General features: G+C 41.6%; 1 protein-coding gene across 1 annotated transcript; it reads left to right on the top strand.

The window, feature by feature from the left end:
- Positions 1 to 2921: 2921 nt before the first annotated feature.
- tbx1 (T-box transcription factor 1) lies at positions 2922 to 10736 on the top strand (the record flags this gene model as incomplete). Its single annotated transcript, XM_083902791.1, has 7 exons — positions 2922 to 3328; positions 5395 to 5496; positions 6106 to 6277; positions 7106 to 7261; positions 8106 to 8173; positions 8823 to 8923; positions 9905 to 10736. 7 exons carry the CDS (start codon positions 2922 to 2924, stop codon positions 10285 to 10287), a joined length of 1389 nt encoding a protein of 462 aa, XP_083758917.1. The 3' UTR covers positions 10288 to 10736.
- Between the last annotated feature and the right edge of the window lie 3993 nt (positions 10737 to 14729).

Genomic DNA, 14729 nt, shown 5'->3' on the forward strand with positions numbered 1-14729 from the left:
TTTTTTATACTGAGAAGCGCAGAGGTGAGTGTTTTTGGCCGCTCCTGAGGCGCACGAGCTAATTCCAACACAGACTCTTCCCAGTTTCATCTGCCCTGCATTTTGTCTGTTATCACCTTAGTATTACAAAGGAGACTTCCGACTTGGCATTGATGAAGTGAGGCATCATATCTGGGTTGGAGGAATACATGGTCAGTGCGCACGTGTACGAGCATTATCTATCTATCTATCTATCTATCTATCTATCTATCTATCTATCTATCTATCTATCTATCTATCTATCTATCTATCTATCTATCGCAACAGCAGTGTGTTATTTACGCTTTATCTCCCTCCCACGGGGGAACATCCAAAACAAACAGGACTTAATCCTCTAACTGCTTTATCCCATTAGAACCCCGCTGCTGCTTTCACACGTATTCCATTGACTCTAGTGTAAATTAAAAGACTCGATCCGGCCGCTCTATCACAACACAATCACAGTCTGGATCAGCTGAGAGCTAACGAGGCGGAGAGGTCAAGTCCATGCTCCGGCCTCGGGTGCCACGTGCAGTGTTTATCCGGCTTTAGGACAGGGGAATCAGAGAAAGAGAGGCGCGTGAGTGGACGTTTGGCGCAGTATGGATGCGTAAAAGTCTTTATCCAAACAGTGGCGCGTATACTGTAACTGTAAAAACGAGTGGCATTTCTTAGATGTAGTGACACATCTGCCATGTCTCACTTATTTTAAGTCTGTATCCCTATCTGATGTAAAATCAATGCATGTTTCTGTATGTGTGTGACAACCTGTTGCAACATTGAGTGAGAAAAGTGACGTTTTCACACTGATCTGGTGCGTAAAATACAGAGACTCTGACAGCGTAGCTCCATCTAAAGCTAAAATATGCACACGCATGCATATCGTGTATATATAGACCAGTAATTTACTGGAAAAGTGGCGCAATTTGAAGCCGGACATTACAGTGACGTTGGAGAGCTGAATTCAAATGACTGACTGACTTGGTCTTATTGGAATAAAACATCCCGTGCAGAGCGCACACACTGTTTTTTTCCCTCCTGCTGGTGCACGGGGAGGCGTGGATCTTGCTCACTTTTCTCTCGATGCTGTAGTAGTTTCTCCTCAAGGCAGGACTCAGATGACACCACCCCGCCACAGACCTGAGGAGAAACAAGGGAACTCTCCTTCTCTTTCTCTCTCCCTCGCGTGTGTGTCTTTCTGTGCGAATGAATCATGTTTTGACACCGGGACATGTTTAGAGGCTCACTAGATGAACTATAACACCGGGGAGTGTTCCGCGTCTTCCTCACATTTAATCGTGGGAGTACTTTTTTTTTTTAGAGCAAATCGCCCCAGACTCTCGCAGCCACCGAGCACCGGTGGCGGAATGTGAAAACCTCCTTTTTGGCGCATGTTCCACTCCATTGTGCGCTGCTTTCTCCTGCTTTCTGTGCGACTAGAAAGCGGAGGAGAAGGAGAAAGAGGAGGAGGAGGAGGAGAAGGAGGAGAAGGAGGAGGGACGGATTTTCCCGACCCGATCTTTCGCCTATGGACGACGACGGTCCCCTCTCTCCAAGGGCGAACGCTTTCAGTATTGCCTCTCTGATTTCGGCTGCAGAGCGAGCAGGAAACGCTGCGTTTGACAAACAGAGAACCGGCCTAGACAAGCCAGACCTGCATAACCACAGTTCCTTTAAAATGCACTACAGCACTGTGACGCGGGAAATGGAAGGTAAACCGTTTGTTGATGCCCACGTATAGAGCTGCCGTAGCATGTGCACATCGCAGCTGAAATTACGCGCAACAGCGCGCACAGACGCAAATGGGTGCGTTGTTTTGAATGCATGGATGCAAGTTATGGGTAAAATAATGATAATAATTGTCCAAAAATAACACTATTTCAGTCCTGATCATAACCCCCAGAGAGTCTGCAGTCCATCCAGAGTGGAAAATTTAAAAAATAATCTCCATTCCAAACCTCAAAGCGTTGCTCAGAGTCAAGTTTAATTCTTAGAAAGGATTACATACATTTGACAATGAAGCTGCAGGAGGGGGGAGGCTAAAACAGACCATAATAAGCACCTCCAACACGGAGGAGGGTGCGCATCCGTCCGTCCATCCATTCCATACGGGGCCTCTATTTGTGCACAATAGACGAGAACGCAACAGTCACCTGCAGCTGCCTGTTTGTTTGTTCATGCAAATCAGTGTGTGTTTACCTTGTAAAAAACCGTATCCACTGCGTTCCGCCGCTCACATCCTCTATTGTTTGTAAACGGGGCTGATGATGTGGGCGATACCATTATCCACAAGTTAAGTGAAGTGCCGGAAAGACCATTTAAAAAAATAAATAAATAAATAAATAAATAAATAAAAGGACCGCACTTCTCTGTCAATCAGTCCCCGCGTCCCAAAGCGAGGAAAAGGCGCATTACCTGCTCCTTATCTAAATAGAAATAAGAACCAGTTTTATCGCAAAGGGGAGGCCCTCTGCGACAGATAAGAGAGGAGACGGGGTTAACACACACACTCATACACTCATACACACACACACACACTCACACCTACACACAACAGCAGCAGCAGCGGCGGCAGCAGGAGCAACAGGCTCAGAGCGCAAAGCTAAAACTTCACCGCAGGCTCGTTTCAAACACTAGATCCGAGACTCTGCGGATCTTTTGGAAACTTTTCGTACTTTTATTTTAGTTTTAGATCAAACAGAGCGTGTTTGTGTGTAGCGCGCTCGCTCGTGGATGCAATAACCTCAGGGATTAACGAAGAACCGAGACGGAAACTTTTCTTAAACCGAATCGGGTGCGTTTTGCGCCCGACAACTCACTGGGAGATCTCTGCGTCATTTTCTCACTATCTGTGTTTTAACGTGTGAGGCATATTAAGTAAATCAACTCTTTTTTTTTTTGGGATGATTTCAGCCATATCCAGTCCGTGGCTGACGCAGCTGTCCCATTTTTGCGATGTTGCAGCCTTCACGACGAACAGCCTGAGCAGCCTCAACACGCCGGGGGGCTACCACCTCTCTCCGTCCCCCGGGGACCCGTACAGCCAGCAACATGAAGCCCACTTCGAGCCGTGCCCGGCCGCCCAGCACAACTACAACTACCCGGGCTCGAACCCGGGCCCGGCGCCGCCGAGCGACAGCGGTACTCCCAACTGCTCGTCGTCGTCGTCCTCCAGCTCCACGCCGAACAGCAAAGCCATCGTGAAGAAGAACCCGAAGGTGGCGAACATTAACGTCCAGCTGGAGATGAAAGCTTTATGGGACGAGTTTAATCAGCTGGGCACCGAGATGATCGTCACCAAGGCGGGCAGGTGAGCAAGACGCGTGACGCATAATATGTGGATATATGATTGTAATTGAATGCAACAGCAGCAGCTACATTAAAGGTTTTTATTCTCCTCATTTTAAACTTAAGAGTTAATTAAAGATAAACACGCAGGTTAAATTACTACATTTTAAATGCTTGATTTAAGTGTCTTTTTATATGAAAACAACAAGATCATGTAAACAAGTTTTTTTTTGTTTTGTTTTCTTTTGCTCTTCATTCATGGACTGACTTTATTTATATATATCCACCATTATTTTATAATTATTTCTTCCATGTCTATATTTTCTTGATTAATAGTTAATAAAATAATACTTGTACATGCACCATACTTGTATTTATCCAGCTATGAATGCATGCAAATCTACACAGAAATAGAAAATGGAAATCAAGTGATTAAGATGGACACACACACACACGCAGTGTTATGGTGTCACATATACAGTGTCGCAATACTAAAGTCCTGGTTCTTTATGTCATATACAGTCCTGAATTCCTGCACTTGCGTAAGCCGAATTTGTACTTAAGAGTAGCTGCTGCTGCTGTTTCTTTATTAAACACGTTTCTGCTGCACGCACACACACACACACACACACACACACACACACACACACACACACACACACACACACACACACACACACACACACACACACACACACACACACACACACACACAAGCGAGCACGATTAAATAGTTTAAATATCAACTTTAAACGGACACACTAATGTTTGTGTCTGAATTAATAAACATACATGATCCGGATCAGTGCATGTGTTAAATATACAAACATGCATTTTACAGGGGATTATTGTAAAAATAAATAATAATAATAATCACATTTGGCTATAAATGAAGGTGTGTGTCTGTGTGTTTGTGCAGTTTTATAGATCCAGTAAGAATAATATTAAGAGCAATATTAGTGTGTGTGTGTGTAATTGTCTTGGTGCGTGTTATTAAAAATACAATTATTGAAAAAAAATATATATGAATGTTTGTGATGCAAAGAGAGCTGATTGTGTCGATCTGATTCAAACTTTTAAAATCAATCTATTTTATTATTATTATTGCAAAATATTAATGTATTTTGCCCAAAGTTTGACCCTGACTTGTGCAGCCCATACAAGATCTCACTAACACTAAGCAACGCACTAGATAAATATAAGTGTGTGACTCTCTCTGACATGAAGATGCGTAAAATGCGCACGCAGGAGAAAGCAGAGGCGCAGCGGAGCACTTTAACACTTTAGCGGCTCCTTCAGCCTCACCAAGCCACAACACTGACGTTAATTGAGCGTCGATTTTTTTTCAGAATCCCTTTCACTTACTCGGCAGGATTACTCAACTTTCAGCTGATGTTGTTGGGGGGGATATTGATCTGCCTAAACACAGTAACCTAAACCTGGAGGAGGAGGAGGAGGAGAGGAGGGGGAGAAGGAAAACAAATGTTTGTGTGCGTGGCCACATACAGAGCCGCTGCTTCTTAACAATCAAAGTGAATCTATTAGGGGGGAAAACAATACTGATAGAGGTCAAAAATAAATCAGCATATGCGTAAAATAACGCAAAAAAATGAAGTGTACGCTGCGCGCGTAAGCGTTAGGCCTCCGTGTGCCTGGATTCCATCAGAGAAGCCGAAGAAAATAGAAATGAAATGAAAGCCCCGGTTTGCCAGAAGTTACAAGCGCGGAGTGAAAAGACAACAAAGCCAAAAAAAAGCTCCACGCAGATCAGTGGGAGCTTTATCTGGTTCCGCTCGGGCTCAATCGCGTCATTTCCAATAATGTGAAGCCTCTGTCATGTTGAAGCCTCCAGCTCAGGCCCACGAACACGCACGGCTTTGAATAACAATAATAGTAACAATTAGAATAATACTTTGGCAGATTAATGTGTTGGCTCCTCTGACTAATTTAAAATAATCCGAATAACTCACACACGATGCAGATTTGCTTTAGACAATAGGACACAGAAATAGAATGACGCAGCACGAGGACATCATTCAAAGCCTAAATGTAACCGTCGTTCTGTGTTTTCTGTTATTTTCTTTGCAGGAGAATGTTTCCAACTTTCCAAGTGAAAATATTTGGGATGGATCCCATGGCGGACTACATGCTGCTCATGGATTTCCTGCCTGTAGACGACAAGCGTTACAGGTACTGGTCTAACTCGTGTGTGGACACCTCATATACACGAGACGCACCTCACGCGTCTCTGCGGGACAGTAAAACGTTGCGCCCGCTCGTTGGTTTTTACTGATGCGCAAAATCCACATCTTTGCGCAGTTAAATTTCAACAGCAAGAGGGGGGAAAAAAAGGTCACAATAAATACATAAATCCTTTAAAAATACATCCAGTAACGTGTGGGAAATTATTACCTTCGATTAAATAAATCTCTTAGTCCCACACACTGGGAATTGGACAATGGCACAATTAGTAAACAGCTTTGTTGTTGTTTTTTTAAATATAGGACATCTAAAAAAAAGATAGCAAAAAATAATAATTATATATAATAAATAATAAGAACAGTGTAAACTTTTCGTTCATGTCTGACTTGAAATGTATTCATTTGCGTATTTTATAAATGTTTCAGAGTAATATTCTTCTACAACTGTTTAACTCAACAGTTTTTATTCCTGTTCCTGTTCATGCGTAAAAGTCAAATTCCTTACACGTGCGCTCATACTTGGACAATGAATTCTAAACACTAGAAGCTCGCGTCTTACCTGCAGTTTTCTTTAACCCCCGCACTCTGATCTTTGCAGGTACGCTTTCCACAGCTCGTCGTGGCTTGTGGCGGGCAAAGCTGACCCCGCCACGCCGGGCCGGGTCCACTATCACCCGGACTCTCCGGCCAAAGGCGCGCAGTGGATGAAGCAGATCGTCTCGTTCGACAAACTCAAACTCACCAACAACCTGTTGGATGACAACGGACATGTAAGTACAGTATATGAGTTGCATGTAAAGTAGACTTTAGTTCAACTACAAAATACTTTATAGTTCAAAAGGCCTGAAACTTCATTTTTATCACTTTAAAATCACTGCGTAAATAATGATATAAACTGCAAAGAATCATTTAAAGATTTAAAGAGTCTGCAGAATCCGAGCCCCCACTGATTGATATAAGTTATTACGCCTTAATTCTTTTTTAAATCTATAATGAGATGTTTCCAAAAGTCTATTTTTCACTGTACGACAGGCTGAAACTCTTAAATGACGGCAAGGAAGTGGAATATTTCACCGCTGGAAATGATTTCAGTCCCTTTGCCCGAGAGTTTCCGTGATCGTGTGTCACTTCATTAGCTGTGATGGAAATAAAAAAAAGAAAAAAGAAACAGAAAAATCGAACAATTACAGTTTAAATAAAGAGTACAATACTGGAGGGAGTTACGCACACAACTGCAGCAAACAACTTTAATGCGTGCTTTTAAATGACAATTGTAATCAGCCATGTTAAACAGGCGTAATACTGAATATTATTACAGATTAACATGTAATAATACAGTGACACATTGGTGCATTTAAATCATCAACAGGCTCATTTAATAAGTTTATTGGAAATGAAAAGCGACAAAAACGTTCTCGTTTGAGCTGTGAATTATATAAATGTATACAATGGTTTGTTTTATTTTACTTAGAATTATCTTCATTTTCTTTTTAAAATAATAACATTCAAGAAAATGTTGCATGCGCGCCTCGAGACCCTCGCCACTTTGATGGATGATAATTGCGCGTGAGTGCTGACAAACACTTTGCCTGTTCCAGATCATTCTGAACTCCATGCACCGCTACCAGCCCAGATTCCACGTTGTCTACGTGGACCCACGCAAGGACAGCGAGAAATACGCAGAGGAGAATTACAAGACCTTCGTGTTCGAGGAAACCCGCTTCACCGCGGTCACAGCGTACCAGAACCACCGGGTAAGAAGAGCACGTCACGGGAGTACACTTTTTGTGCAAAAAGGACCCGCTTTTATATTAATATAAGGTTTTACATTTAAAACATAAAAATAAAATAAACAGATACACAAAAATATTTCGTTTTCCAAAGTAACATTAAAATGATACGGATTATGAAAATGTTATACAAAAATATTTTATTTCATTATTTATGATGATTTGTGTGCCTGTGTTTCTGTGCGTAAAAAGGGTGCGTGCGCTCTTTGCGCACAGCTTTTGGTTCCCTTCTCTGCGTTTTTCCCTTTGCTCCGTTTTCCATCAGTTTCTGCTGCGCGTGTTTAGATTCACACGCACAGCAGTGCATGCGTGGGTTATTCAGATTTTTTTTATATATATATATATTCAGCTCCTATCAGCAGCTCACGGGTGATGGTGAAAAGTCAGTTGCAGTTTATTCCCTGCGAGCAGGAAACACGTGTTGTTTCAGGAGTTAATTGTTTTATGAAGGTTGCAGCTACAGTGGGTGAATAAATACACCTTTTAATAAATAATAAACAGTAAAATGATGTTGTGGAGAAAATAAGGTGATTTTTTTTAGGTTGAGGCTCCATTGTGTGTGCTGTGATATAACAAAGAATGAGACTGTGTGCAGCTGTCAGTGAGGAAATCATCACAGTTCATCATCAACTGTCAGTCACATATATAAACTTTTTAAATACCACACTGAAGTGAGGTCAAACAGAGCTCTTACTACTTATTTTTTTATCTTAAATTCTTACAGTCCAATCAATGCTCTCCTTAAAAAACTGAAAGTGTGTGTAATTACAGTACATTGTGTTAATATTATATTATGCTCTTCTTTCAGATCACACAGCTGAAGATTGCCAGCAACCCTTTTGCAAAGGGCTTCAGGGACTGTGACCCAGAGGACTGGTGAGTGTTTGCATCACAGAAGAAAACACTAATACACACTTATTTCCACATGATGTAAAGTATTCGACATCAGCGCTTGGGCCCGAAACAGAGAGCATTTTGCAAAACAGTTTTTCCTGTTTGCTTTATCGTCCCTCACATGTTGCAGATGGGTGGAGTTTGTCGCACAAAAAGAAAACACAATGAGCTCCCCAATGTTTCATCATCACTATTATGTTTGAAAGTCAACCAGTGGAGGTTTTATGACACTGACAAATGACCAAGCACTGTCTAATTGTCACATGTGCAGTAAACACCACCCGTCTGGGACAAGACGACAGCTGAAACAAAACCAAATGCATTCATCCAGCTCTTAAATGTTCCCTTTTCCATTGTCACACTAACTAAAGCAGTAGCATTCAAGTTTACGGGGATTTCTTGATCATTTTTTTTTTTAACATGAAACAGGCCCAATGTGAATTGTGTGAAAGGTCGCCTCACATTTCAGTCACAGCAAACTGCAGCCACGTCAACGTGTGAATGCTCATTACAAGTGTCAGTGTAGACTCTTTTAAAAATGCATTTGTCAATTTAATACCTAATAAAGAAAATGTGCCCTTGACATTCATTAAATGGGTATGTAACTGAATCCATTCTCTCTCTGCTCCAGGCCCAGGAATCACAGGCCAGGCTCGCTGCCAATAATGAGTGCCTTTGCCAGAACAAGAAACCCAATGTCATCTCCGCCTCAGCAGAACGGCACAGAGAAAGGTCTGCAGCGCGCTCTGCGTTTCATTTCACAACACACACGCTCCGCTAGCAAACATTTAACACAGTCATTTGAACACGTAGTCAAATAAGTCGTCTTTGATTTAAGCACAGTGGTGCTTTTGTGGTGTCAGGCTAATCTACTGACTTTCAATTTAACCTCAACTATCAATATCAGTGAACACAACTTCACAACAAAGTAAAAGCTGCAATGAAAACAAGAGCACATGATGAATTGATTTATTTGTTACTTAATCCATTTCACGTTTCTTAATTATACTCGGGTTGCACCACGCCCATTAGAAGCTTTAGAAAGAATCTAATCCGACCTAGTTTTAATTATACGAACACTAATTCTGACATGTTATACCATGGCTATGAAAAACTCTAATACAAATGTTAATACTAACACAAGGACTAGTAACAACAATAAATTAAAAGCTTTAAAAAGCTCTGAACTAACTAGATTTTAATATAAAATAATAATGTAACATTTAATATAATTTAAGATTAATACTAATAATATTTTTTTACTACTACTGGTAGTAATAACAATAATAATAGCAACAATTCCTTAGTTTCCTTAGTATTGGCCATAATATGGTTTTAAATAGTTAATGAATTTGAAATTATTGTGTTGATACATTTTAATTTTTAATAATAATATTAAAAATAGTTATTTTTTATAGTTATAATATTTATTATTTACTCTAGATCAGTATTTACATATAAACATAATTATTATTTACACCTTCAGTGCAGCTTTTTAACCATGTAGTGATATTTTTTTATGATTATATTTTAATAAGCGCACAGTGTAAACTGTTGCTGGCTCCCACCCAAACACACTGGTGTCATAACAGTGCAGCACAACTGAACACACACTAGGACAACACACACACACACACACACACACAGCTGAGACTAAATCATTCACGTGTTGCCTGTCACTGACCGTCCTTCGTGTCTCTTCTTCCTCCCCAGAAGACAGTCGGAGGGAATACGAGCGAGACCCCAGCGGCACGCCCATACACGCCGACCCGGCTCACCAGCTCATGTCCCGCGTCCTCAGCCCCGCCCTGCCCGTCCCGGGAGGCCTCCACGCCGTCCCACTCACCAGCGGTCGACCCAGCCCTCCCCACGACCTCCGCTCAGACCCCCACGGGATTCCCCCCGACACCCTGCACCACCACCCGTACAAGTACCCCACCACGTATGAACACTACCTGGGGGCCAAGACCAGGCCGTCACCTTACCCTTTACCCGGCATCAGAGGACACACATACCATCACCACATGAACCCAGCTACAGCTAATATGTACTCAGCCACCAGCGGCCCCTCTAACTATGACTACGGGCCCAGATAATGACTGTTGTCCACCTCAACCAACAGCACACAGCACTGTGGGAATGGAAAAGAAAAAAAAAAGGCAGTGAATGCAACACAGCTCCGTCTGTTAATCTGGCTGATGCAACCAGTGGTGCGTTCACGGCCTGAATCTCCTCCGCTGGATAAACCCTGCCGTATTTATTCACAAGGGAAATTCACCTTTGGGGTGAACATGGACATCTAAAAGGTCTGATTTGACCTTTGAACCCCGAGTGACAACAGCTCTACATCAGAGCGCCTCTCACCTGAGCGGTGCAGACTTTGAGCCAGCAGTGACGCAGCAGAAATGCGGGACCTCTCCTTAACTCAGACTATACCTTGATCACAGACTGGAACTTCTTTTATTATTGGTTTTCGTTTTTCTGTGTTGGATGCACTTTTTGATTTGCCTTGTTTTTATTGCTTTCAAAAAAGCCATATGTTATGTAGTCCATCATCAACCTTCTAGGTAGACGAGATGTTTGCATGTTGAGCTCATCGAGAGAGAGGGTGTCGAAACACGTCAAATGTTTTTGTTTGAGGGAAGAAAAAATAAACAAATACGAGATCTGATGGAGGAACATTCTGAAACTTTTGAGCCGCTCTGAGAAGCTTGCACCATGGCACTGACTTGCAGCAATACAAAGTAAATAAATGAAGCAGAATGACTGTTCTGTATCTGTAAAATAAACATTAAATTCTTGTAATTCATAAAAAAAAGAGACGGTCTTTGTGCAAATCTTCCATTCAGTGTCCCAGCTGCTGCTTCTGCACCACAGAGGAGGAAGGCTTATAGAAAAAAAAGTCGTACCTCGCAGATATTGTTGTTGAGGTTTCTCCAGATTTGCTGTGTTGAAACGGGGCGAGGCGTCCGCAGTCTTCTGCAGTCGGGACCTGGAAGCTGTCGAAAACATTAAACCGTGCTGCAGAGGACGAATGTGCAAAATCTGCATCTGGTTTTATGAAACAAAAAGTACATAGACCAACAAAAATAAGCCAGTGACCATATTTCCTGCTTCTACACACACTTCTTTTGTTGTGGAGAACATTCACCATCTTGAAAAATTAGCTTTGACTATCCATATGCACAGTCTGGTGCTCGCTCTTCGTGTTTTTCTGTGTCTCATTTCAGTTCAGTCCAGAGGTGCAATTGTCCCTCAAGAGGAAATGTGTGTTGCAGTTGACAGAGTACAAAAACAATTAAAGAAACGCAGGAATCATGAGTAACAACAGCTGCTAAAATGAATCAAACATTAATATTTATCCCGTGTTAAAATATTCATTATAGACATGATGTTAATGTGGAAATCAATCAGCGAAACGATCATTTCTCTTGCCTGAAAATCAATAACATGTCATGACACAGACGGAGGGAACAGGCAGCGCTTACATTTCCCTTCTCCCCCAAAAAGGATATCATTGCTCATGTTTAATGGGACAGTTGGCTGATATTTTAAGAATGTCTATCTGTGCAGCCATTTCCATCTTCTATTTGAAGTCAGATGAGGAATGCTTTGTTGTCGAGGCTAATCTAGTTTTTTTTCGGGGGTGGGAGGGGGTTACGGGGGGGGTTCTGCTCTGGGATTTGTGTCTGTCAGGATACAAAGGGAAACACAAGCTAATGATTCATTTCAATAATGTACTTTCCCCTCCTTGAACCCAGCTGCAACTGGACGGAGAACAGCCATGCCTGAGGCTGCTCGACTGCTCGACCTCTGACTGTTTAATGGCTTGTAAAGGTGTCAAAGGTTAAATAACGTTTCCATGCATTTAAAGGCGGACTAATTGGCTGTGTCATTTTTTTGTTTGTTTGTTTGTTTGCTCAATGATGAACAATTTGGCTTCACCAACTTCACCATTGACAAAAGGTGACAACTAAACAACTCCTTAATAACGCTAATCAGGCCTAATAATGTCAATTAGGTAAATGTGTTTATATCAAAGGAGAGAAAGCGCGAGGTAATGGTTCTGCTGCCTCCCCCCTGCTGAGCTGGAGCTTATGGTGCGAAGGTAACAAGTGGAAAGGAGGTTCAAAAGGTGATGCTCAGACTAATTATAGGTTTCACAACACACAGGACACACACACACACACACACACACACAGTCAGGCTAAATCACAACACGAAACCTACCCCAGGACCTGCAGCTGCATTTCAGCTTCTTCAATGTGGATTTTTCTGGTTTCTTTGCTCCTCTGTGAAGATAAAATTAATATCTTTTGTAAAGAAAACAAGACATTTGAGGACATTGTCAAGTGAAAATTAAACATGCATTTTGGGAGATTACAAATCAGTTCATCTTAAATAATTTGATAATGCAAATGATCAGTTAATCAGGCTTACATGCATTGACGTTACGTTGACTTCTGTGGCTTTCAGTGTCCAGTGTGACTCAGTTTTGTGGTCAGCTGCTGTCTAATAATAATAAATAGTAACAGTGTTGAAGCTGTAGAGAAAATAGAGTAAAGAACACATGCTTAAAAGCTGCAATAAAAATAGCACTATAAATTCTTATCAAAATTCAGTGTCAACATAAAACATGATTGTATGATATAGAAATATATTTTTACATTACTATTATATCTATTTATTACCAAATTGAGATTAATTTCCAGCAAAGCAAGAAAGTATTTTTAAACTGTTGGTCACTGCATCAGTTTTGACACTTATTCAATGATTCAGTCTGAAGAAATTATTAAAAATAAGACTTAGACATTATATTAATAATATGAAGCATCTTGATTGAGTTTTATTACACTTATTTACAATGAAAATCTAAAGTTATGGAATCCATGAAATAATACTGATGTATTATTTTGCGCATATCAGGGAAATTGTGCCTACTGGAGGAATTATAATGAATTGCACCTCAATAAAAAAAACAATGTCATCAGTACAGTGTGTGTGTGTGTGTGTGTGTGCTAGGAAACATTTCCTGCACTACATCTCTGCACAGGAACCAAAATAGGCTCCGACATGTTTTAACCAGGTTTAGACCAATTTCCAGCTCAGGGTTTTGATGCATCATTCATGTCACAGTGAAGAGAAGAGCGACTTGCTCATTTCCACTTACGCTGCAGTGCCGTTCACATGCCCAGGTGTCTCAGACTGTAGCAGACAGCGTGCCAAGGACTTGCCAGTGAAGTATGAGGAGGCAGAGGATGGATGATGATGGGACCCGAAGCATCATCTGACACTCGGCGGCATCTGGAACATCTGCTTTGACAGGCACCATCGGGGTCTGGATGCATTCGCTTCACCTCTGTACACTTGTGGTGAAAAGACTCACTTGGACAGTTAAAACAAGACAGGTAAAGCAACGAGACGTCCACCTGAACAACGGAACACATGTTTCACATTTCTCTTTGTCCTCAAGACGACTACGAAAGGTGCTACGGCCTATGGTGCGCACGAGGTCGATGATGGACATTTTATGCGGCCCATCAAAACACATCACCATCACTGTGCAGTTTGGATGAATTCACATTTGAAAATTTGAATAAAAACAACTTAACCATGAGGAGAATAATCATTTTGTTAACATTATTTTGACATTTATGTTTTCTAAATAATCAGATTCAGTGCAAAGTGGCAACTTATCCCGACATCCCACAGAGGTGTCCTGAAGTCCAGTTCTGGGGCCTTGAGATTCACAACTTATAACTGGAAATTCAGACATCACCTGCAACCAGGCCCCTGTTGGATGACACTGGTGTCCACTCACATATACCATCGTCTATTTTCCTCTAAGTGACTATTTTTATTTACAAAATTATCATCATATTCTATTGAAGAAGACCTGAGACAAGCAATTGAGAACATTAACTTGTTAGGAAAATGTTCACCGACGCTAAAAAATCAAGTCAGAATTAGGCTTCTTTTCCCCATAGACTGCCATTTTAGTGCCAACTTAGTTTTGTTTTTGTTTACAATCTGTAAAGTTGGCCCCTGGTGGCTATTCAATATTTCCACTTCCTGTTTGGCTTCAGGAGGAAATGAAATGACTATGTCTATTTTTTTTTATCCAGTATATGGTTCAGTACAATGAGGGAGCAACAACATCATCCACATACAGACGCACATGCACAGGAACTCACTTCTACACCAGTACAATCCAACGGATCATGTCCCATCCCAAAGCCGGGCTGACATCTGACCTTAAAGGACCAACGAAGACACACATTCAGTGATAAGTGAAGCACAGGGCCTGTTGTGCTGACAGCTTCCCTGTCCATTTATTGACTTCCTAAATGATCCATTATGAAGTGATTTACGAGGTCCAGCAGCCACTTCTGAGGCCGCTGGGTGTCCGTCTGTCTGCTCCATTCAGCAGACATCTGCACCAATGGACGCGGCATTTGATTTATCAGAGAATGGACGGAAGCTGGCCCACGCCACTCCGTGTGTTTGTTCAAAGCCAACAGGAGAGTTAGGAAGCTAT

Source organism: Microchirus variegatus, assembly GCF_963457635.1.
Source record: "Microchirus variegatus genome assembly, chromosome: 16".
NCBI lineage: Eukaryota > Metazoa > Chordata > Actinopteri > Pleuronectiformes > Soleidae > Microchirus > Microchirus variegatus.